Source organism: Protopterus annectens, chromosome 6.part0, assembly GCF_019279795.1.
Source record: "Protopterus annectens isolate FY-2018-M chromosome 6.part0, PAN1.0, whole genome shotgun sequence".
NCBI classification, from domain to species: domain Eukaryota; kingdom Metazoa; phylum Chordata; order Ceratodontiformes; family Protopteridae; genus Protopterus; species Protopterus annectens.
The window spans coordinates 1,819,153,727-1,819,180,434 of NC_056737.1; the positions used below are offsets into that span (position 1 = coordinate 1,819,153,727).

At 39.5% G+C, this 26,708-nt stretch overlaps 1 protein-coding gene across 1 annotated transcript in view; it reads left to right on the forward strand.

Annotated features, from left to right (window-relative positions):
- Positions 1-26,708, forward strand: part of HIBCH (3-hydroxyisobutyryl-CoA hydrolase) — a 1,796,007-nt gene that overhangs the window by 81,780 nt on the left and 1,687,519 nt on the right. Inside the window, exons 2-3 of the mRNA XM_044073705.1 lie at positions 2,614-2,773; positions 13,373-13,425. Coding sequence (XP_043929640.1) covers positions 2,614-2,773; positions 13,373-13,425 — 213 coding nt within the window. The remainder of the gene's footprint in view (positions 1-2,613; positions 2,774-13,372; positions 13,426-26,708) is intronic.

Below are 26,708 nucleotides of genomic sequence, written 5' to 3' on the forward strand. Positions count from 1 at the left end.
ATGCCTTCCAACTCACGTTTGCTGCGGTGTATTCTCCTTTAAGGCTTTGAGGCTTTCAAGGATCAATGGTCTGCTTGAAGCTGTTTCTTTGCTGGGTAGATATTTTCCTTTTGGGGAAAAAAATCTTCCATTTTCTAAATACTGTTTGCATTTTCTTGTTTTCCTTCTCAGGAGAGTTATTTTCAATCTAGGAGTTTTGTGTTTTAAGGGACAGTCATGATACTGTATATTTCTTTTAAAAGGGAGTGCTTTTTTTCCTGTCAGATTAAAAGTTGTGTAAAGTAAATACCATTTTTTTCTGTGGAGAAATTGCGTTTATTTTACTTTTTTGGGTGCTTGCAGTGTGTTTTAAAGTGCTTCATACTATTTTTTTTTGAAAGAAAAGTGACTTTTAAAGTCTTGTAGTTTTTGCTGGCATTTGCTTCTTGTCTTTCCTGGGAAGGCGGCACCATTGTTTGGCTTGACCATGGAAAAAACTACCAGTCAGACAGTCTGTTCTTCTACTACCCGCAAAGAAGAAAAAGTTAAGCAAACAGCCTTTGCTACCACAGCAGACTAGCAGTTTGCCTCAGCTGCAGGTGGATCAATGCTGTGGCCACTTGCTGTACCTCAGACTATTCATCTTTTACCCCGAATCACTCTGTGGAAGTACCTGCAGACACTATGGATCGGAAGCAAGCCATGTGCTCTGCACTGCTGGGAGCCCCTCAGTGAGCAAAGTAATGCCACTCTCTTCCTTAGTCAGGAGTAGTTTACTAGGTTTGGGTCAGACCATTCAGGCTATTGATTCTTCTTGCAAAGTAGTTTCTGGTTAAAGAAGGAGGGATACCTCTTTTTTTAAAGCAATGCAAGATTCTGACTCTGGACAGGAAGATGAAAGGGACAGATGCATGTTTTTTCTCCTCAGATTTCTGATTCAGACTCTGAGGAGAGCTCAGTTTCTGATTCTGCCTGTGGAGGTTTCTCTTTCTCTGAGACTATTTCTGGAATGTCCTAGTGTTTTCATTGGGAGAACAATGAGGTTTCTCAGTCCTTTAGAAAACGCCACTGGTTGTTACAAAAGGATTTTCCAGAATCTATACCCATACTTCCTGTTCTTTCTGCTTTAGAGAATGTGTCTGTTACTGCCTGCAGTTTTCCTGATAGTAAGCCAACTGCCCCTAAAATTGCAGATAGGATGTGTACATTTTTTATACGCAATTCCCAAATCTGATAACTATATAAGGGGGTCTTCTAAGATTTGATCTATCTTTGGGGCAGTTCATTAAATAGACCTCTTTGCCCACTTTTTGAGCAATCAACTGGCAAGATTCTGTTCCACGACTCATTGTAAGAAGGCTTGGAAGAGAGGTGCCTTTAATTTTCTTTTATTTTCCTTTCCTTGGACAGGTATGTTTCTGTATGCTTTTTCCACTAATACCCAGGGTACATCTGAAGATTCAAAAGGAATCGCCCAAGATCATTGTGGCGTCTCCCTTCTGGCCCAGGCAATCATGGTTTTCCCTTATTTTGGAAGTGGTCAGGGCAATTACAACAAGCTTCTTCACAAACTGTATCTACCCGCAAGAATAGGGGTGCTCCATACACCTTGACATCATTGAACATCAGTTGGCTTCCTGGATGATAGGGTCTTAATTCCTTTTAGGCACCTGTTTACTTGAAAGCATGCAGAAGGTACTAATGGAAGCCAAGAAAGCCTGTTACTAGAAAATCATATATTAGCAGTTGGAAAACATTTGCTAGTTAGTGCCAACAACATAACTGGCACGCATTCAGGGATAGTTATTCTCTGGTTTTACGATATTTGTGTGAGTGATTATCCTCTTGCCTTTCTCATTCCTCTGTCAAGGTTTATTTATCGGCCATTTCAGCATATGTGCCCATGGATTTTCCTCTTTCAATGCAGTCTGATGTCAAAATGTTTTGGAGGTTTTGCACAAGAGGCCTCCAAGTAAACATGTAGCCCCTCCTTGGAATCTTAATTTTGTGTTAGAGATGGTAACACTTGCTCCCTTTAAACCAGCTAACCTGGCTGACTTGATGTTCTTAACATGGAAAGCAGTTTTTGATTGCTCTGACTTCTGCAAGAAGAGTATTTGAAGTGCAAGCTTTTGTGATGAGCCAAACCTATCTCATTTTTCACAGGGGCAGGGTTTCTTTGATAACTAATCCTTCTGTTATGCCTGAAGTGGTATCCGAGTATACTTCCAACTCCCTGTTTTCTTTCCTGAACCTAAAAATGAGGGAGGATACTCCATACCTTGGATGTTCACAGACAACTCTGGTATGAGCTTGGCATAGCTAAATTTTTCAGATCGGTAAGAAGGGACAACTTGTGTCAAAACACATTATTCTCATATGAATGTCTAAGGCTATTCCCTTTAGTTATACTCACGATAACAAAACTATTTCAGGCAGGTTCCATGTCAGCTTAGCTTGAGCTTCCTGACACTTTGTGTGCATGGAAGATGTCCTGAAGCTTTGGAAGCTGTCCAGCCGTTCTCCCCTTAGCAGGTTATAACTCATATTGGTAAAGCTACTGCAGCAGTGATCTTTCGATTATCTGCTGTCATGGTAAATTTACTTACACAAATGTGCTTTTCCTTATTTTAGCTGATACATAGTTACTCTATTTGCTTATTCTGGTTTCTGTTGTATTTATGTATTATTTTACCCCTTTTTTTTTGTGCAGCTATATCAGATGCAGGACAGAGTGGTGATCGTTTGGCGCAGGATTTCTTCAGAGAGGAGTACATGTTAAATTATGCTATTGGTAGGTATCCTGTATATTGCATCTAAGGAAAACACTGCAGGAATCAAACTACAGAGACAGACAATGCTTTAATTTCTGTAGCCATTATTTTTGGTACTTGTATGCAGTAATATCAGACTAGTTAGATGGCGCAAGCCTCGGTACTGTAAAGAAAGATTAAGTTTGGTGGACAGGTAAAGTATATATTTGTGGGAATATATATATATATATATATATATATATATATATATATATATATATATATATATATATATATATATATATATATAGGGAGAGAGAGAGAGACAGAGAGAGAGCGCGCGTCCCAGTGGTGTAACGATTAGCGTTGTCACCTCACAGCAAGAGGTTCGCTGGTTCAATTCTTGACTGGTGTGCATTCTGTGTGGAGTCTGCATGTCCTCCCTGGGTTTGCATGGGTTTCCTCCCACATTCCAAAGGCATGCAGTAGGTAGATTGGACACTCTAAATTGGCCCTAGGTGTGAGTTTGTGTGTGAGTGTATTGTGCACCCTTTGAGGATGGTTGGGTGCTGGGCTATCAGCCCCACCCCATAAACCCGTAACTGCTACAGAAACCATCAGTACCTGGAAAGTGCTCCTTGCCTGATGTGCTGAATGACACGGAATGGACTCAAAGGAGAGAGCAATATGCAATACACACACACACACACTATATATGATCCTTCAAAAGATACAAGTTTTCTAATCCTGCCATGGAATAAAGGATTGTATTAAAGAATAACTGCTCATGCATCAAACGTGATTTATTTTTATGTAAATGCTGAGGTTAATTTTACTTATACATCTTAGACATTTCCCCTTGCTTTTCCTTGTATATGAGGGAGATTTAAAGTAGTGTGGGCATGGATGTGTCTCTCTTTCTCTCTCTATATAATATATATATATATATCTATATCTATAGATACACACACACACACACACACATATATATATATATATATATATATATATATATACACACACACACACACACACACACACACACAGACACATATGTCTGTGTGTGTGTGTATCTATACATAATATAGAGAGAGAGCGAGCACGACACACACACACACACACACACACACACACACACACACGTCTGCTTCTAAATTTCGAACTTTCAAAACATTGACTTTCTTGTGGTCGAAACCATAAGGTCAGTGTTTTGAAAGTTTGAAATTTAAATAAAAAAAAATAAAAACAAAAAAACTGCCCTCTCATACCCCATGTTAATTAAATGTACTAACTCCATATCGCACTGCAGAGAGGAAAATGGTAAATATACCTTTCCGCCCTGTACGGTGATCTCCCATTTAAATGGTATGAACTTTCAAAACATCGATCTTATGGTCTCGACCATAAGAAAGTCGACATTTTGAGAGTTTGAAATTTAGAAGCAGACCCATATTACACACATGTGTATATAATGTATATATACATATAAGTAATTAAATGTCTACCTACCTGTATGTACCAGTAGCGTAGTTAGGCTGGGGTGTGAAGGGCAACTGCCCCAGGCTCAAAGGTTGGGTGGTGCAATCAGCCAATCCCAATCGCTGTTTAATATAGTACTGGCTTGTAAAAATCAGTATTCCATGTGCAATCAAACTTAAGCACTGTAGCACTAAGTGTATGGTTTAAACTGAAGCAAGTACAATTGCTGTAGTTTTATTGTTGCCACCTCTTGCAGTGCTAAAAACCACACCAAAGCCACATCCCGTGCACTGCTCTTGAGTCTGCACAGGCCCAACCCATCTCCACTCATATCCATATCCACGCCCATTTTATGACATAAATGCATAAATCATTGAAACATCTTTATTAAATTTAAAAAAAAAAAGAATTAAAACAAGAGACATCTTTATTAAATAAATCTGTAAGTCATTAGGGCAGAACTTCCCTTTTAGTCAATTTTTACCATCCTAAACTACACTATGATACTGTTTCTGATTTGTAGAAAGTCTCTGACTCCACCACATTGCTTTAGTGATGTCTTTTGTGGGAAAAAAAAAACAGACAGAGGTTGCTTGTTAACAAACACTGGCATTCTATCCACACTTCTGCAGAATACCGGAGTCTGTACACAACTTTCCGGACTACCAGAGAATCATTCAGATTTCTGGATAGGATAGGTGGCAAGCCTGTTTAAAAGTAAGTGGAGAACAGATGAGGGACGATTGTATCATTCAGCACGTCAAGCACCCCACTAAAGTGATGGTGTGGAGCATTATAAGCATCTTCGGAACAGGTCAGCTGTACATTGTTCACGGGAACATGAAGCAGGAACAGTACAGAACTGTACTACAGCAACATCTGCTCCCTCAGCTGTGTGACTGGGCAAAGAAGAAGAGATTTACTGGGACAGCGGACTTCATTTTAATGCAAGATAGTGCTCCATGACACAAAGCTCAAAAAGTGACAAGTTTTCTTGAGGTCCATGGTATTGAAGTGTTACCATGGCCGAGTAACAGCCCAGATATGAATCTAATAGAGAACCTGTGGACTATTCTGAAGTCAGAGATGAAGAAAAAGACCATAACAAACAAGCAGCAACTGATTGAAGAACTCATTTCATCGGGCGTGCAATGCTTCTATAATTGAACATTGCCGTAAACTTGTTCATTCTATGCCTCAACAAATTAAATCCTTGATTATGGCCAAAGGGTCTTCACAATAGAATATTGTATTAGAACATTTTCTCAATATATCAATAATTATATTGTTTGTCATTTCATATACTTGTATTGAGTTATATGGTTAAAGAATAAAAATAAAAACAATCAAAACACCAATTTCTATTAATTTGGCCAAAACTGTATAATATATATATATATATATATATATATGTATATATGTATATATCTATAGAGAGAGAGAGAAAGATAAGTATATCTGTATTTTTATGTTTGTTCTTCTTTCGGCTTTTCCCGGTTAGGGATCGCCACAGCAGAACTCTGGTCCGCTAATGATTGGCAGTACAATTTTTACGGGTGCCAAGGTGCCAGCTTGACGCCCAACCTTCAACGAAGGCACGCCCATTATACGCATGTCTTTCGAACGCCACTCGACCGTGGGGAGGACATGCAGACTCCACACAGAAGGCGCTCCAGCCGTGAATCGAATGGGAGAACCTCTTGCTGTGAGGCAACAACGCTACATCTGTATTTTTATATACAAATATATAAATATACGTGTGTGTGTGTGTGTGTGTGTGTGTGTATATATATATATATATATATATATATATTTATATGTGTATATATATATATATATATATATATATATATATATATATATATATATATATATATATATATATATATATACACACATACATGTATGTATGTAGAAAAAGAGAAAAATAGAACAAAAACAGTAGAATATACTTTCAGTGAGTCCTGTGCATTGAGTGGGTAAAGTCTCCTTTCTGACAGCATTACTTTGCCAAATTTCTTCAGAGATTTGTAGCCCCCCTCTAAGTATAGTGTGTGTGATGCCCCCCCCCCCAAAACAAAGTAAGGTATCACCCCAGTCGTTCATTAGTGTGTATTTGGTTCCACATTTCCTGCATATGAATTGTTTTCACTCTTTTAAGAAGGAGCACGATATTTAAGCTTGCAGCGGTATCCATAGCATTAATATGACCATTTGACATAGACAGAGAATCATACGGGCCTGCCACAATGCTGGTAGGGTGGTTATGAATGGAGCATGATCAGTGGATTAGCAGGAGCATCCCATGGTTAAACTCAGGAAAGATCCAGGGAGACGGGGTGTGTTTGTGTGTGTGTGTGTGTGTGTGTGTGTGTGTGTAAAGGATCAGGATACATTCTCTGGCTAAGGACTTCTTCCTTCCCTGAGGTGCTTCTGGATCTTTATTACAAACACAGCATTCATGACTGGTGCCAAATATCAACACCACACTCCAAATTTAGAAAAAGATCACTTGGCACAAAAAACAACTTTGTTTATCGCAGTGTCCTTGATTTCAAATAATGTGTAAAACCCAAAAACGAACTATCGCCTCGATATACACATACAAGGTTCATAACGTTATCCCTGGTTTCAAATAAAGTTGCTTTTTTGTGCCAAGTGATGTTTTTCTAAATTTGGAGTGCTTCTGGACCCTCCTCCCCCGGGTAATGAGTTCTTTAATTATTAGAGAGTGAGCAGATCATATACATTTTCAGCTAACTGTCGCAAAAGTATCTAATCCTGTAGCCACTAATCAGCCCATGCTACATTTATTTTATTTTATTTTTATTTATATTTATTTTCCGGGGTAGAGCACTGATCTCCATAAACCTTTTTCAGACTCTGCCCTGGAGAGGTAACTGGTTAAGTTACTTGGTTATAGTCACACATTTAGGCAGTGGAAGCTGAGGGAATCAAATCTTGTACCACAGGACCACTGGAAACTTTGCTCAGACATCTTAAACAGAGCTGGCTTTTGAATCATCATACACTGACTCTGATGTGAACTTGGTTGTAAGGAATTTCTTTTTTGCCTCCCTTTGGTTGAGGCAAGGATAGAGCAGTTTCCAGAAAGCTTGCTGCGTCCACAGTGCCTTCCATGCTTGACCTCTGTTCAGTGTGACTCATGGTTGCACATACTGAAGCCAGTGAAGCGGAATGCTGCTAGAAAGTACTGGTTGATGCCTGTTTAGGGTTCTCTGCAGAGCACTTTTGCATGGGCACCGACATCTGCTGGTGGCTACCCACAAGTTAGCAGTCTGCTGTGCAAGATATGTGTAGTACAAAGCTAATTGTATATTAGTAAAACAGCATGACAAAGTCCATAGAGATAACGGTAGCAAATTATATATATGATACAGGAGTATGGGCAGCATGGTGGCACAGCGGTTAATTTTTTTAAGTTCATAGGAGGTTACTAAGCTAATGGCCCTAGGGCCTTTACAAGCCTAGCAGTGTAAAACCCAAGTACCCTTATTGAACATAGTTAGATTATCTTTGTTAGCAGAACAATTCTATAACTGGCACTGAATGGCCCTGTCCATGAGGGATGTAGGTGCCACCCCCTGGGTGAATTTACGGTCACCAATCCAGTTGTCAAAGTTGCACTTAAATAGGGTTATTGGTGAGCTCTGCTTCACATGGAGTGGGAGATTATTCTAGAGGACTGGCAATCTCTGTGTGATATATCTGTCTCCCCAGTATTTTCTGTTAATGTCACAAGCTAGGTTGAGTGAGTTACTCTTGTCCCATTTGATTTGCAAATGTGCAGAATTTCCATTGGGCAGGGTCAGAGACTGCTCTGTAGGCTAGGCAGAGGTCATCTGTCAGACGCCTGTATAATACAGAATACAGTGACAGGGCTTTCAGTCTTTTCATGTAGGTCATGTTTTTGAGACCTTGGATTCTGTTGGTTACAAAACTCTGTGGTCTGTCCAGTTGCTGCAGCTGTCTGGTGAGGTACATGCAGAAGGGAACATTGTACTGAGCTAGTGGTCTGATAAGGGTTGAATACAGCAGAGTTGTAACTTACTAGTCTTGGATGTGATGCTGTTATTTATGAGATGCGCAATGTAGAAAGCTTTTCTTGTCACTATAGACTTTGTGTATAGTGGATTTCTGTACTTTGGAAGTTTTGTTGTTTGGACATTGCATAAAAAAAGGCACTGGGGAGGCAAGCATCATTGCCAGTGTCCAAAAGCTGTGAGGAGGCAGGTGAAGGCCATCTCTGGCAAAGCAGTGTGGACTGTCGACTATGTCTTCTCAGGCTGACAGGTACTGGATCCCCATGGAGTGACACCAGAAAGCTAAGCCAATTATTGAAATCAATCTTTTTTTGTCTGTATTGTGGTATCATCCTAGGTGAAGATAGAATACTGCTTGGGGCTAGGGACACACCTGCTTGGGACACATAATCTAAGAGTTCAGTTATGTCTGTCTTCATATAGTCCAGAGGGGTATGTCTGAAGTCATTCACTCCAACATGTACTATGATAGTCATAATGGTAATTGATTCTTGAGTGACTTGAGTGTGTGTGTGATTTGACAGATTGTGGCACCTGACATGCAGCTGACTGTGTCCTTCTCCATGTTCATCCTGGTGAGGGGTCATCTGTGTGTCTGAATATGCCTCGTCTATGACCAGAACGTTAGATTTTGAGGTGCTTTGCCTTAGGGGCTTAATTGTTGTGACACTGACGTGTGGTGTGCGTAATGGTGGTTTCTGTTTGTGTACCAGCATGTGTGTTTGTGCTCTTGGGAGGAATCTGGTCTATAGGTAGGCCATTAGTGAGTGCCTTTGAGTATGTGGGTTTATGTGCCTTAACCTTATCTTGTGTGAGAGGAGAGGTGTGTGTGCTGGTAACCTGTTGGATGCCTTGTTAACTGTTGTATGAGAGGATTGATTCTAATTTCATGGTATAGTTGCATCTCTCACACACTGTATTTGTTTGCTTTAGGAGCAAGTGGTTGTCAGCATACGTGATGCAGTTGCTACATTGCTTCCTGATGGCCATGTCAGTTAGGCTGGCTGCAGAAATGGTGGGAAACTGTCTGCCCATCATGGTAGGTATATATTATAGCAACTAAAGGGGATGGGCTAGATAGACCAGGGTTTGCTGTAGGACTAACAAAAGGGGCTATTCTGTGGAGAGCTAGGGGTGGAAGACTGTGTCATTGTCTCAGAATCCGCAGCTGAGTTGCTCACAAGGCAGCAATGCACAACTGCATTGCACACAGAGAGGCAGTGGAGCTAGGAAGGCTTCTCTAGCAGAAGTCTAGGCAAAATTGTGTGGCAGCACTAAACACCATTGCATGGTGCGTATACCATTTTTAAAGCAAACTAACCAATGGAATATTGCGAGACAGAGCCTTATTCCAGCATTCCCCAACTCAGATGGGTCATGAGCCCCACACTTCTGCCGCAAGGGTTCAGGAAGGCCCTGTTAATGTAAGGTGACTGGTTTTAGTGCTTCACTTAAACCAGACAGTCTAGATTCAGCAAGTCTGAATCTAGCCTATGTTAAGAAATGCAGAAGTACTAGAAATTTGAAGTGCAGAATAAAACAGTCACAACAGTAAAAACAACAAAAATGAAGCAGCAGTTAAGCAAAATACAGTTCAAAACAGGCATTGGATGCTTAAAATATATTTAGTTTTTGTTGAAAATAGTGAATGCCTTGGATTTAGTTCAGATTCATTGCAGGTCTCTGGCTAAGGTCTTCAAACTCTGAGCAGCTCTGCTAAACTGAGCAAAAACCCGCTCACACACAGGGCTTAAATACAAGCGAACTTAAATGTTTTTAAAGCAAACTAACCAATTGGAAAGCCAAAGATAGAGCCTTATTCCAGCATTCCCCAACTCCGATGGGTCCTGAGTCACACACTTCCACCACAAGGGTGCATGGAGGCCCTCTTAATGTAAGATGTCTGGTTTTAGTGCTCCAGTCAAACCAGACAGTCTAGATTCAGCATGTTTGAATCTAGCCTATGTTAAGAAATGCAGAAGTGCTAGAAATTTAAAGTGCATAATAAAACAGTTCCGGCGGTAAAACAGCAAAAATGAAGCAGCAGTTAAGCAAAATACAGTTCAAAAAGTACAATGTCAGCTTAAAATATACTTACTTTTTGTTGAAAACAGTAGATGCCTTGGATTTAGTTCAGGTTCACTGCACATCTCTGGCTAAGGTCACTAAATTCTGAGCATTTCTGCCGAACTGAGCACAAACCCGAACAGACGTGGAGCTTAAACACAAGCGAAGTTGCACATTTGTAAAGCAAGTAACCAATGGGAAAGCCCAAGACACAGAGCCTTTTTCCAGCAATCCCCAACTCAAATAGCTCCTGAGCCACACGCTTCTGCCATAAGGGTGCAGGGAAGCCCTCTTAATGTAAGATGCCTGACAGTATTTGGTTCTGTAGTTCATTTCGCTGCTGGAGCACCTTCTTTGCCTGTAGAAAGACAGGCCTCAGTGTTTGACCCAGCTTTGGAGTTTGTCAACCAGGGACAAGCCTTTTGTGGATGTGGTTACAGGGAGCCTTGTCTTAGAAATGGCAGCTTCCACTCTCGTGTCATGGCCTGTGAGGAGATGGCTGATCTCAAATTAGGCAGTCTTTTCTGCCAGCCGTTGAGGCTGTTCTTACCATATAAAGAGAAAGTGGATTTTGTTTAGCCTACTCCTCTTGCAGAAGAAAATAGAATGTTACTATCCCATCCTGGCTGTCACAGACATCACCAAACACATTTGGTATGCCAGATTCTTTCTGATGACTACTCAGCTTGTGGAGCCTTTGCAGCTGCAGGCTATGTAGATGGTTTTGCTGAACATGATGGATAACAGCAGGTATAGCAGCATTTGGGAGACTAATGGGTTATTGTGGCACTTTGTAGTGGTACAACATTCATACCTAAGGCCTGTCTTCTGTTTTCTTAAGTTTTCACTCAAACTTATAACTGGGGTGGTAGGGGACTTGTGGGGGAAGGTTGTTTTGCTGCTGTTTACATATATGAATGATTGGGTCCTTGTGGATGCTTTAGGAAACTCCTTTGCAGTGCATCTGGCTTACAGTCACCCTTGTTGCACTTCTGTGTGGTAACCATAAATTGGGAAAAGCCAGCTGTGGTGCCAGTCTAAGAGAGTGCCTTCATGAGAGACTTCAGCATGGTTCTGTTCATGCCCTTCCTACAAAGAAGGTTAAAAGGTTGGCATCCTAGGTAAAGACAGAGTAGGTGCTCACCATTGTGCTCCTTATAGGACTGATGGCAGCCTTTATACTCGCAGCACTTCTGCCTCACCTTTGTTATGTGTTTGCTGTACTACACATGGAGCTGCTAATGATCCGCAGGCTTTCCTGGACCATTTGATGCCACTACATCCCTGATTGCAGAACCATGAAATGATGGACTATTCCCACTGTTCTGGATGCATATTTTCCCTGTCTGCCCCCAAGCTCATTGTAGAGGCTGATAACAGATGCCTCATGGCAGGTTGAGAAGCCCTCTGTAGTATGAGGCAAGTATAATTAATGTGCCTGAACTGAGGGTGCTCCTGTTAGCTTTTCAGACTGTCATACATATTCTCATGTACAGGAAAGTGATGTAGGTTTACTACTGAGCCATCATTAGCTGCATCTTTCTTGCAGAAGTACTCTTTTGTCAGAGAGATGAATATAGTCCTAGGTTTCTAAAGCTGCAGGTCAAGTTTCTCAGAGTTGAGGCTCAGGAAACCCTGCATGTGCAGTGTCTTCTGAGGGGTGGGGTACAATTGAAGCAGGAAGTTTACCACAAAAGCAGTTGCTGTCCTCCCAAGGTTCTGCTCCATGCAGCTGAGCAAAAGAGAAAGTTCATGCATTCTCTTTAATATGGGGAAGAGGGTAACCTGGCTGCTGGTAAAATGAACAAAATATTAAAATATGAAATTTGGTCACTTCACTTGGGAACTTAGTCTTCTTCATCCCTTTCATCTACTTTTAGCCTGTCCAAGACCTTAAAATTTCCCATGTTCAGATACTGATCCTCCATAGTACAGAATTTTTTTTTGTCTGAAACTGGATGAAATCCTTCTCTTCCCAAGTTCCCAGCTTCATATTCTGCTTTAAATCCATTACAGGTGCTTCAATAAATCTCAGTATAATTAATCTTTACTCCAGTGACTGTATTTGTTCATTCTTATCATTTGTTCAGTTACATAGTAAAGGAAGGTAATCTGCTTTTATTCTCTTTCTGCCCTATTTACCTTTTCATTTTTTCATCATTCCAGCCACCCTTTCATTTTCTTTTTGTTTCCCCAAACTTGTTACCTGAAACTACAATTGAGATGAAAAAAAATGAGTGAATTATTTAGTTGCCAGTACCAGTTATGAAAGCATTTTTGGAAAAAGGGCAGAAAACTCCTCTTCATCCCCTTTGTTACAGTCACATAACTGTGGACAAAAGCCCACGTAGCCAATATGCAAATAAAAAAAAAAACATAGCAATGATTTTCTTTTAGAAACAGCAGTCAGTTTCAGCATCTGCAGTTTCAAATTGTAGAGTCAAAACATCTTTAATTTGATACTTGAGGAAAAAGTAAGGTAATTTCCGCAGTCTTGTCATAAACTGATAACCTTTGCCTTCTGCTAACATAAATTGAGTATTAACTTTGCACCATTTTTATACTTTGTTTCATGCATGTAGCTGATGTTGCTCCGGTGTTTCAACATTCTATTTTGTGTGAAATACGCACTTTCCTTTTTGTGTGTTGCAATGAAACCTTTGCAAATTAGTCCTTGCCTGAAATATCTTAATGTAATTTGTGAAAGTAAATAAATAAATGCAATTTTTGTGTGTTAATTTTGAGAGAGAACATACATATGCTGAGTTTGTTATCCTCGCATATACTGTAGAACTGTAAAAATTGTGCAAAAGACAGCAACAGCCTGTTGTAATACAGAAATTCCCAACTAGGGAACTATTAGAAGAATTCCTGTACTAGCACACTGCGCAATAATGTTTTTGCTGATTTCATCTGTGGTATTATTTTATTTGTTTACTGTGATTAGTTTTTTTAGTTTAACAAAGTTGCATAGTCTACAGGATGATAACCATATCTAGCTGAACTAATACAGTGTTGTTTCTATTTAAGGTACTTTCTCAAAGCCGTACGTAGCACTCATTGATGGAATCACTATGGGAGGTGTAAGTCTTACATTGCAAACTGTGAATGCTGTTTTCTAGCAATGCAGATGCTCTTATTCATCAGAATAATGTGGATAACCAGCTGGACTACAGTTTTGTCACTGCATCTGTCCATTGTTACTGCTTAGAAATGTTTAGCTTTCTTTACAAACTGTAGAGCTGGTGAACCTGGTTGTGAATCAACATGCATATATTAATATACCTAGCCTTGGTTAACTGCTGTGACATGCTTGGAGGAGGTGTCACCATAATGGTAAATCACTGCAGCATTCCTGGTTATCGTGAGTGGCTTTCATTTCTGTAAAAGAAAGCCAGAGTTTTCATGAACTATGACTCAAAAAGTACTGCAGAAATATTAAAAAACAGATCAGTTTAGGAAGCATGCTTATCAATGACAATTTGAACAGTGGCACCTTTGTAGTAGCAGATCACTGATAGGTGCAACAGCTTATTTATTTATGTTGTTTGAAGTTGGCAGTCAGATTTATTTTTGTGACAATTTGATTTACATGGCTTTTAGACTTGGGCTTGAATGGACTTCAGTAGTAGTACTTCTGTTGCACTGCTTTAGAGGTCACATTTCTGCAGTTGGAAATGGAATGCAGATTCACAGCAGGTGGTCTTTGCCCTTTCCACATGGCTGTCTGACATTTGGGCTGGCATATTTAAGTAAGGGAGGATTAGGTTATGAGAGACTTCCCCAATGCAGTAAAAGTTTTTTTTTGACAGTTCTTTGTATTTTTAACTGTATCTTTGTATAGGGTGGTGTGCTTTTGATCATTTGGTTTCTGTTTTGAAATATTTATTTTTGTAAGCTACAGTGTTGTGGCATTAATGTTCAGTTTATACATGGAAAGATTACAAAAAGATTATGAGAGAAATTAGAGGAAAGAAAAATACTAGTGAAAGAAAAACTGTCAAAAAAATGCAGATTTATGTTATGTATATTAATACAACAGATTCATGACAAAACATTACATAGACCAAGAAACTTTGGGCCGTTTGGAAAAAGAAGTGACTGAGGAACTGTGAAAATGTAAAGAACAAAATCTGGAGATTTTTGAAACTTATAAAAAAGAAACACAGACATAGTAAAAATGAGGGATCTGATATGGTGCAATACTTATGCAAAGGAAAAAGCCAAATTAATCAATACAAAAAAGCTGCTCTAAAGATATTTTAAGATAAATACAGGCAAAGGCACTCAGATATGGAAAATTTCACAAAACAAAAAAATAAGATCAGAAAAGGGAGACGTAGAACAGAAGATTAGTAAAGTAGAGGTTAAAAATGTACAAGCTGAAGTTATTGAATACCTGTGAAGTGAAGGATTTTAGTGTTGAAAGTCTAACACAGGTTGTCACAACATGATGGAATACTGAATCTCCCAAGTAAGGAGAAATAAGAGGAGTGGGAGACATCTGAAGAAGAAATATGGACATGGGAAAGAAAAAGAGCTTTAATATGTGTCAATATTTATGCAAATGAGAAAGTGAAACTAATCAAGACAAACAGCAGCACCAAAGATATTTGAATGGAAATACAGGCAAAGGCATCCGAATATGGAAAATTTTCCAGTAAAAAAAAATAAATAGGAAAACAAAGGAGGAAAGTAGAAAAGAGGAATAGTAATGGAAAAGTTCAATAAATAAAAACTGAAGTTATGGATTACCTGCAAAGTGAAGGGTTTAGTGTAGAAAATCTGTCACAGCATGATAGAATAATGAATCCCCAAAATTAAGGAGAAAGCAGTGGAGTGGGAAGCATCTGATCTGTTGCCATATGAAGATACTTTGGAGCCTTCAATAGGAAACCAGTGCAAAAGTTATTTTAGAGTTGCACAGTGGTGCAGCGGTTAGCGTTGCCGCCTCACAGCAAGAGGTTTTCTGGTTAAATCCTCGGCTGGGGTGTGTGGGCCTTCTGTGTGGAGTCTGCATGTCCTCCCTATGGTCACATGGGTTTCCTTCGGGTGGTCTGGTTTCCTCCCACATCCCAAAGACATGTAGGTGTATTGGACACTCTAAATTGACCCTAGGTGTGAGTGCATGTATGCGTGTGCCTTTTGTGGAAACTCAAGGTTGGCAACTCAACACCGTAAAACTCCACTGCCAATCATGAGCGGACAGGTGATCCACTGTGATGACCCCTAACTGGGAAAAGCCGAAAAAAGAAGAAGACAGCAAGGAAAGGAACAGAAAACTTAGGCAACTCTGACTTAGTTGATGTTGTGAAGTGATAGGCCAGTGAGTTTCCATGAAAGAGTAATGGATGACATAGTATGAAGCTGAACAGAATATGGCACAGGAAGATGTTCTGGAACTTGGAACTGAGAACAAAGAATGTACCCTTAGTTCATAATAAAATTGGGTAAAGGAAGAGTTGCTTGATTTAATAGAGATGGCTAGACATATTAAGATCAATTAAAGAAACAGAGTACAGAAAATCAGTAAGACCCAACATATTAGAAGTTTGATAAAACAAATGAAAACAGTGCTCAAAACTGTACATAGAAATTCATGTGATATAACGGACGTAAATAGTATATTTTACTGTGCAGCTGAATTAATAACAGATAGTCTTACCAAAAACACAGGGCAGTAAGGGAAAGGAAGGGGAGAAATCAAATGCACCATGGAAGTATTGAACGGAGAAAACTATATAGCAATTAAGATAAGAAGTGTCACTGTAGAAGAGTACAAAAGAGGGAACAGATCAGCAAAAAGACTTGATAAAAGCAATGCACAGTATCTGAACAGATGAGGATCTGTTTTCCATGTTGCAAATACTAAAGATATCAGCACAGGCAGTAAAACTTAGAAGATATGCAGATAAATATAAAGGAAAAGTACAAAATAAGCAATTTGTTGATGACCCAAAACAGTTTTATAGAGAATTGAGAAACAAGTCAAAAAGTATAGAAACACCAGCAAAAAAAAGAACAAATAGACACATTTTGGAAAATATATATGAAGATCCTGTGGAACATAATAAAAGAGGCTGAATGGGTAGAGAAAGTAAAAGAATCAAGAAGTTCAAATGTACAGGATATGAAATGAGATGAAGTAACAGATCGAGAAAGTAAAACAAAATTAAGAAAAGTTCTTAATTGGAAAACCCCAGGCTCAGATGCAGCACCTAACTTCTGACTAAAAGGATTAACATCTTTATATGAAGATGGGTAGCCAAAAAAAAAAAATCATCATGTGGAACAAAGAATCATTTGTTAAAAAAAAAAAAAAAAAGCCATAATGGAGAATTGTAAAAAGGGGAAAATCTAAGTATGACGTGGATAAACTACAAAAAGCATTTAACAGCATCCCACATTCAAGGACAAAAAGAGTGCTTACAAATGTTTAAGATACACCCTACATTGATCGATTACATAGCAGTAAGCATGAAACAGCGCCAAACCACTTCGCAGCTAAGCCATGTTAAAGGACAAATTATTATTCCAGGGATAAAAATTCAAAGAACGATATTCTAGAGTGACTTTTTATCAGCACTGCTTTTTTTTGTTTTACCCATAACCCATTAAGATGCCTACTTAACAGATTAGGTCCTGGCTACAATCTGGCTCCCAGAAAACAACGAAGTGTAAAGACTTATCTTTTTGTGAATGATACAAAACTGTACCGTTCATTACATACTTAACTGAAAGCACAACTGCAGGTGGTCAGAACTTTCCCAGATGATATAAGAATGTCATTTTGTCTTGATAAATGTGCAAAAGGAGCACTGAAAGCATGAAAGCTCCAGCACAAAGAAAATATATCAGTTTGAGACAAGAATGGGATATAAAAGAAATTGTGCAAAAGGGAATGTATAAATATTTGGGAATTGATAAAAAGACCAACAATAAAATGTGAACAGATGCGAACAAAACTCAGTAAGCAATATTTTAGAAGAAAAAAATTAATACTGAAAACATACCTGACATCTAAGAACAAACTTCCTGCTCTTACTTTGGCGTGATTGGCCCAAAAAGTATTGGATCAGTTGGACAGGCAAATGAAAAATGCTTCATGCTTATCAGATGATTTATAAAAATTAGTGTACACCAAGATGATACATCCCCCATTGTTACTCACAAGATCCAAACATAGTGAAATTTTAAAACACAAGGAGAACAAGTCTAATATGACTTCTTTGCTTAGTTTAGCTGAAGCATATTGCATATTGGCATCAAGCGGGAATGGAAGTCAAACTAGAAGTAGATAAAAATAATGCAGCAACTTAATGTGCCAAAAATCGAAAGAAAGAGTACAAGGTGAAGGATCCGATGAGAAGGCAAGAAATGTGGAAAGTGCATAAATATGGTTGCACATACGTAAAACTCCTAGAACACCCTCCTGTTGATCAAGAACTAATGCAGGAATGCTTAAGGAGAGGTGAATTTAAACCAAAAGATGAAAGGTTAATATTGGTGACTCAGGACAATAGACTACATACACGTTGGTTTACAAAGTCCATTTAACATATTGGAGAAGTAGACAAATGCAGCTTTTGTAAAACAGAATTTGAAGCAGTTGCACATCTTGTTGCTGGGTGATACACCAATGGCAGAAGGTCTGTATACTGAAAGGCATAATGTGGCAAGACTGTTGCATTGGGGATTGTGCAAACATTATAATATTGAAGTAGCTGAGAAGCATTTGAAACATGAGCCACAAAGCATTATAGGAAATTATGAAGTTTGTTTATATCAGATGGGATCACACTTTACCAACAATTCAAAAAGTAGATGCGAGAAAACCAGATAATAGTACATGAAAAGAAGAAAAAAGTAACATTGATCACTGAAAGTGCTACACTCAGAGATTACAGTGTCTTACGTACAGAAAGTCGCAGTCATAAAATACCAAGATTTGCAGGCAAAAATGAAGGCAATGTGGAAGGAAGGATACCCAGAGAGTTCCAATAGTAGTAGGAACAATGGGTCTCAAAAAATTTACAGTCTTATTTAGACATGTTACTGATGCATGGAACTCCATATGAATTGCAGAAGGAGTCAGTTCTGGCCACACTGCAGGTGAGATCTCTTTTAGCTAACATCAAAGATTGAAACAAAACTAATTTCATGAACTTAAATCATACTTTGACTTAAGAATGGATCCATTCCCATCATGATATTAGAAACCCAAAAGTCTTGGCGAAATTAAACCGATAAGGGATTAATGTCAGAGTGCTCAGTTGTATAATCCAAAATAATCAAGATGGATTGAAACGCATTGTTTGGTTTTGCCAGTTGCAATGTTCATACCAGTGTGCTGAAAAGTCACCTGTAAAATAGGCATGGAAATCAGTTTTTGAAGTGAGTGAGGAGATGTCTTCTTGAATTCAGATGTAACGCAGACCTTAGCTTCTTTCATTATTCCTGGCCAGTAAAACCTTACTAAGATTCATGCTTTAATATTGGCCATTCCTAGGTGTCCTCCTAGTATATGTGCTAGCTTCATCACTAGGTTTCTGAAAGATTTAGGCACCAATAGTTGAACTATTTCTTGTCTGCCCTTCCTTACTCTGTTTAGGAAACTGTTTTGTAACTCAAAGAATTAGTAAGAAGTTGGAACATTTTGTTCAGCTTCTTCTCCTACAACTCTAATTATATATTATTTTGTTGTACTCAAGTGCTGTTGTTTGCCTGTTGTAACTTGTTTTTATTGGAGATCAGCCAGCGCTGAAGTTTCTTCAGAGACAGTCTGTTGTGAAGTAAATGACACCATCTCCTGTCCTACTAATTTATTTATTTGACATTTGTCAACTGTGTTAGTCTGACTAAGCCAAGGCCCTTTTTCAGCGGAGGCCCAGGGAGAATAGCTCCACACAAGTATTATAGTCAAATAGAATAGTAAAATCAAAGATATAATAAGATATAAAAGCATAACCAAATAATGGCATACATTATTTACATATTAGAAGTTATATACAAACTTATACAAGTGAAATGAGAAATGCATATTCTATGAAAACCCTCTGGGAATAAGGGCAGTTGATGTATGATTCACTTAAGTAGAACAGAAATAATTGTAAGAGAGAGGTTTCACTAGTCAAATAGTAGCAGAAAGTCTAAGAGCAGCCATAGTTTAGTCAGTAGGAGGTATAGTTGGGATAGACAAGAGAGAAGAGAAGAAAAGTTGTTCATGCCACTATTCTTTAGTCTCATTTGCTCTATCTGCTTTATCCATTTTATCATTCCTTTTTTAGGAACTTTATACTTAAAATCTTCTTTCTCCTGTTTAGTATTCCTGTATTTTGGCTGAAGAGAATATCAGCGGTGCTCTATTCAAAGTTATATTATTCTTCAGTTTGTTCTTCCTGCTCATTTTTGTCTGTCTCTCACTTTCTCTGCGTGCAACTCAACACAAAAGTCTTAACTTCCTTTTTCTTCTCTAACTGAAAACAAAAGTCTTAGCTTCCTTTTTCTTCTCTAAGTTGTTTTCAAAGGATTTCTCTTCAGTTTTGTTGTTTCCTTCCTTACACATAGCCTGCTGCCTAGGGCCTTCCCTTATTTGACATTTCTATCTTGTATTGACAGAAATGAGTTGAGTCCGCTGACCAGGAACGCTTTCTGTTTTGCCACCCTAGTGAAGTTTTTCTTGTTCCCAACACTCACCTGCTGTTTGAAATTCTCTGATGCTTGAGCTTTCTGTTTCATCTTGATAAGAGGCTCAGAATTCTACTTATGTTGTAAATTTTATGTACTTTCTAAGTTCATTCCATTGGAGTACAGTATGTGTGTGATTTTGTTTGCACTTCAGTTCTGCTAGTCACTTCTAGTCCCTGCTCTTTAGCACTTCAGGCTGCAATGACACTTCTACACCCTGCTCTGCTGCACTTTTCAGGTTGCAATATTTACTGTGGAATGCCCTTCCATTTACTATTTCTGCTTTTGCAGGCTGATCTACCACAAATATATGCTGACAAATCTCTTTAAGTGGTGTAGGTTCTTCCTCTTTCTGTATCCTGAGCCAAATTATTGGATCTTTAGGACTTACTAACACTGTAAGTTGACCTTATGAATATATCTTGTGGTTATTCCACCCCCCCTTCCCCGTCCAAGTTTGGAACTGTTTATGTCTGTAGGCTTATTCAGCTGCTGGCTTCCTTTCCCCATACTGATAAGGTGGCATACCAAAAGGATAACCCCTCCTCCCAGTGCTTCCATAATTTTTTAAAGTGGGGAAGATCTTTCCCTTTTTTCATACCATGTATTACATTCAATACTAAAGTAACAAGAAGAACTACCTTCCAGAATCTGTTTGTATTTCTTATCTACTTGAACACAGACTACTCCAGCTGCCTTTTTTTAAAGTAAAGTTCTTTTTGTAAACCTGTTGTGCCTTTATACATGTAACCATCCTTCACAGCTGTTGTAATCCCAGCATCTCCCTGCCATTGATTAAGGCATTACACTAATGTTTTACAATACAATAGCATAAAGCTCATAAAGCTGACTCAGCTGTTTTGACAGTCAGCTTATTACATTTCATAAGCTCAGCAGCATTAGTACTATACTTTTCACTGGTTACAGATTTCGCAGTTAAAATATTATTATTGCTAGCTTATCTATGTGTGAATGAGAGGGAGGATAGAGGAATGGTGAGGTTCATAGGTTTATACTAGGCTATCTGCCCTAAGGCATTTATAAGCCTAGCCCAAAGTTTTGTGGCTTACGCCACCCCTTATATAAAAAAAATACTGTGCCCATTAGTTTGTTGTGCCTCTGTCCAGCAGTGACACAGAGATGATTCCCGGGGTAAACCTACGATCTCCCATCCACAGGTCAAGATTTCTCTTGAACAGAGCCAGCGAGGTGCTCTGCCTCACATGGACCGGGATTTTATTCCACAGCATAGGGAGTCTCTGAGTGATAAATCTATCCCTCCAGCACGTCCTATTTATATCCGTGCTAAGGTTTAAGTCACTTGCTCTAGAGGTTTTGGTGGATTTGGATTTTTTGAGGTGGAGCATGTCCATTAATTCCGGGTTGGACATGGCCTTGTATGTCAGGCACATGTCACCTCTGAGCAGACTGTATGCGACTGAATAGAGCTGGAGTTTCTTCAATCTGGCAGCATATGACAGATTTTGGAGTCCCTTTATCCTTTTGGTGAGGAACTTTTGGGGTCTCTCCAATTGCTGCAGATGTCTGGTGAGATACATCCCGAATAGGGCATTGTACTCTATCATTGGTCTGATAAGTGAAGAGTACAGGGGAACAATGACCTCACTAGATCTGGATGTGAATCCCTTCATGATCAGGTGGGCAATGTAGAAGGTCTTTCTAACCACTTTAGCAACGTGAGTGTCAAAAGAAAGGCCACTGTCAACCTGGGTCCCCAGGTCCCTGATAACCTCTTCTGTGCTTAGTGGATTGCCACCTATATCGTAGCTTGGGGTTACCTTGTTTTTCCCGAAGTGTATGACTATACATTTTTTGGCGTTTAACTTCAGGCCATGGCTCTGGCACCAGCTATCTGTTTCCGTGAGTCCCTTCTGAAGGATATCCGTGTCCGATGCACTTTCCACTATGGCGCCCAGTTTGCAGTCGTCTGCAAACTTTGTCAGCCAAAGTCCTCCCATGTTGGCCTGTACTTCTGAGAAGTAGATGCCGAACAATAGGGGGCCAAGGACCGAGCCCTGTGGGACACCACTTGTGACCGGCTTGGAGTCTGACATAGCGCCAGCAACTCTAACCCTGTGGATTCTGTCCTTAAGCCAGTTTGCAACCCATCTTGTGACATATGGGTTTACATTTAAGCTGGTAAGTTTTTCTACAATACCCGAGTGGGGTATTGTGTCGAAAGCCTTTGCAAGGTCAAGGTAGGCTGTATGGACTGCCTTTCCCTCATCAATGGCCTTGGTGACTGTTTCGAAGAAGTCGACCAAGTTCAAAAGGCATGATCTGCCCTTGACGAAGCCAAACTGGGTCGGGTCCAATGTCAGCAAGTCCCCTATATCTTTGTTTATGAGCTCCATTATGATCCTCTCCATAGCGTTGCAGACTAGACTTGTTAAGCTTATGGGGCGGTAATTACCAGGGTCCTTGAGGCACCGCCTTTGTGGAGTGGGACCACAGTTGCCGTACGCCACTCCTTGGGCACGTATCCTGTGGTAAGGCTGAGATTAAACAGCTGCCTTATGTGTGGGTTTAATTCCTCATTTAGCTCGTGTAGCACACAGCCGGGGACACCATCCGGTCCCATTGATGCTGTGTTTTTAGCTTTAGAGAGAGCAGCTTTCACCTGCGCATTTGAGATGTCTGGGAGGCTACACTCCGCTGGGATAGTTATCTCTCCTTTAGGGGGGGAGAGGGGCTGAAGTTTGCACTGAACCTGTCTGCCAGTATGTTGGCAATGTCTGTGGGTTCAGTGATTTTGTATCATTTTGGACTAATTCTGAGCATATCTGGGAGTTTCCACCCAGGTTCCTAACATAGCTGAAAAAGGCCTTATGATTGTCCTTTGAATCCATGGCAGTTTTTCTCTCAAAATTGGCCTTAGTTGATTTTATGAGTGCTCGTATTTTTTTACTAATAATGATCAGGGGTGACTTCCCTTTTATGGATTTTGTTCTATCATGTAATAGCTTTCTCCTCTTATTGTAAAGTTTGTTAATGGCTGGGGTCCACCAGACTGGACGTTTGCCCTTTGTGGAAAGAGTCTTGGTTTTATTTGGGATTGCCTGATCCATGCTGTTCTGGAGGTGTTCATAGAAGGCATTTGTAAGGGCTTCCACAGCTTGGGTTGTGGTTTCCACTGGCTCAGGGGCCTTGAAGGATACCACACCAGTCTTGAGTAGTGTGAAGTTTGCTTTAGAGAAGTTCTTCACTGTGGTCTTTTTTGTTTGGGGTGGGGGCGGGATGTGGATTTCCAGTGAGATTAGTTTATGATCAGATCTCACCAATGAGGGATATACTTCCGGTGTGGAGCATTTTGTCCCCATGTTTGTGATAATGAGATCTAGTATATTTTCTCCTCTCGTGGGAACAGTGACTAGCTGTTCCATGGCATTTGAATTTATGAACTCCAGGAACCGTTGGGCTAGAAAGTTAGGGCTTGAGTAATGTTACCAGTCTATATTCGGGTAGTTGAAGTCACCCAATATGATGGTGTTTGGAGATACATTTATACCCTCCAGTGTCTTCAGGAAGGCTGTGTGGGGTTCCTGAGTTTGAGAGGGTGGCCTGTAGCATGCTACAATTTGTAGAGCAGTTTTGCCTATGGTTAGTTGCACCTGGATGGTTTCCGAAGCTTCGTGCGTTGCCACCAACTGGAGGTGTGGGTATCCTTTGGATGCAAGGAGTAGAGGTGGCAAAGGTGGATGAGTTTAAATACTTGGTATCAATAGTTCAGAGTAATGGTGAGTGTGGAAGAGAGGTGAAGAAGAGAGTACAGGCAGGATGGAGTGGGTGGAGAAGAGTGTCAGGAATGATTTGTGACAGACGAGTACCAGTAAGAGTGAAAGGGAAGGTCTACAAGAGGGTAGTGAGACCAGCTATGTTATATGGGTTGGAAACAGTGGCAGTGACAAAAAGGCAGGAGTTAGAGCTGAATGTGGCAGAGTTAAAGATGTTAAGATTTGCACTGGGTGTGACGAGGGTGGACAGGATTAGGAATAAGTATATTAGAGGGTTAGCCCAGGTTGGAAGGTTTGGAGACAAAGCCAGAGAGGCAAGATTACGTTGGCTTGGACATGTGCTAAGGATGGATACTGAATATATTGGGAAAAAGATGCTAAGGATGAAGCTACCAGGTAACAGGGAAAAGAGGAAGGCCTAAGATAAGGTTTATGGATGTGGTGAGTGAGGACATGCAGGTGGTTGGTGTGACAGAGCAAGATGCAGAGGACAGGAAGAAATGGAAACAGATGATCCGCTGTGTCGACCCCTAACGGGAACAGCCGGAAGAAGAAGATGATCTTTATCAGAATTTGACACAGGATTTGCCGTAGACTGTGCAGTTTCAAATGAAGTTTCATGACATAACTGTTTCTGTACTAGTAAAACATTTTCAGTATCTCTTTTAAAATTTATTAATGGCTAACTGTAATGTAATTTTACTTTTAGAATGTTGACCCATCAGAATCTGGCCACACTGAAGTAACTACTTTTATTTCAGGGTTTAGTTTCTGTTTGTGGACCAGCTGACTATGTCAATTAACCAGTCAGTTCTTTCTGTCTGAGTCTGAAAAAGGCTATTAAGGAAAAATGTTGTGGCCCAGTTAACACGTACAAATAAGCAAATACATTAAAACTACAGGAACAATTTGAAAAATAATTTGTCTGGCAGTTTGCACAACAGGGAAGATTTTGAACTAACAAACAGGTGGTGCTTGTAGTCCAGGGTTTGATTCCCTCATCCTCCATTTGCCTATAGAATGACACTGAGCAAGTGTATTAAGCAAACAGTGCTCTGGAGCATATGGGTTAATATGCAAAGCTCTTCTGTGGTCTCTTGGACTGCATGCCTACCTATGACTTTATTGTACCATTTTTGTTAAGAGAAAATGTCCAGGTTTGAATCTTATCAGCCTGTGTAGAGGTAACACTAGTATTAGTTAGCAGTACTGTCACTGTATCATAGTCCTGATAGTCAGTGCCTTTCATGTCCGTGAAAGCCATTAAAGGTTTGCCAGTTAACTAGGCTGATAGGACTCTAGCCCATTCAGTCCTATTTTTTCTGATTGGGATACTATTGAATGTCCACAAGGTATGTCTCAGGTTCTCCCTCCCCAATCACTTGCTTAAAATGTGGAACAGTCTTTGTGATCTCCATAGTCTAGGCAGTTTCCACCATCCCCTCAGCTGGGGCAGCAGTAGTCTGAAATAATTCTCCATGATTCTTTTACTGGCACAGGAACACGTGCAGGTGCTCTTCACATGAAACATCCACACTACAGGATTGTATTTTCTCCAGTCGGGGAAACTTTTTGCACAGTAATTGGTCTTTCAGGTAGTGAAAGGTATAACTTGGAATTGTTTGTGTCAAAGAAAAAATTGTGCCAAATATGCCTGCTGTACCCATCAGTGTGATATAAAATAATGCAGTGGAAAGCACCGGTCCATAAAATAATGAAGGTTTAGTGAACAAAAGAAAACATTTTTTGTGTACAGGTGAAGGAATAGAAGCTATATTATATAAAGGACATTGTTAGTCTTACAAAGAAAAATTAAAACAGTCTCTCACATCTGTTTTAAAACAATCCAGAAGTGTTTTCATCCAGGTTGCTTCTTTCAGGATTCCTAGTGGAAGATGTCCAGGCTTCTTTAAATTATTCCGGAATATCGTCTTTGCTGTAGCACACTCCCAGGAACCACTGTACCAAGCACATGTGCCTGCTGCATCGAGAAGCCAATTTCTCTGAGTAATAGAGCCATAGCCCTCCATTTCTGCACCAGTTTAATGGAATAATTGCTCATTAACAATAGTCCCCATGGAATGCATCTTTAACTAGTGCTGAAGTGTAACCATTACTGTCTAATGTAGTTGGTAACTTGTATTTAAATATAATGTCTTTAGTCTGTTAAATTAGTTATAGGAGTTTAGACAAAAGAACTTCAGTCTCACTTGTTAATTTTAGACATCCTTAATGAAAATCTCGAGGCATTGTTTTCATCACAAGTTTGTGCTGTTTACTGTAGTCTTTGAATTGCCTTTGTAGATGTAGTATTTGTAGTGTTGCTTTTCTGTTGTGATTTTTTACTACGTAACTGCTTACTATTTAACCTTATTTAACCCTTTATAATATTTGCAAATTTGAATACATACCTACTTCAGACTTACTGTTTTATATGATTTCTTTGTTACTGCAACTAGATCATGACTGAAAAAGTGACCTCTGTGATTCTATTGTACTTAGTTGCTCTAAATAAATAAATAATATAATATAATGAAAATAAATGTTTGTACTACTGAAACTGTTTCTAATACGAGTAGTTGTATGCAGACAGTGATGCAGATGCATTGACATGAGCTTTTCTAGTACTAGGATGTTCACATTAATAATAGTATCTTAATAATTTAACATTATCAAATGGTACAAGAAGGTGTAGATAGTTTTGTTGCCTGGACAGAGCAGTATAAACAGTAAACATGGATATTTGCATGCCATCTTGTGTTTGGTAACTAGGTTGTCCAGCTCTGCCAGGTCTATTTACAGTGGAGACCCAGGGAGAACAGTTCCAAAACAACAGCAAAAAACAAAAGAAAATAAAATGCAAATCTAATGTAGTGGCATAATAAAAAGTATAGTCATACAGTAACCTAAAATAAAAGAATGTC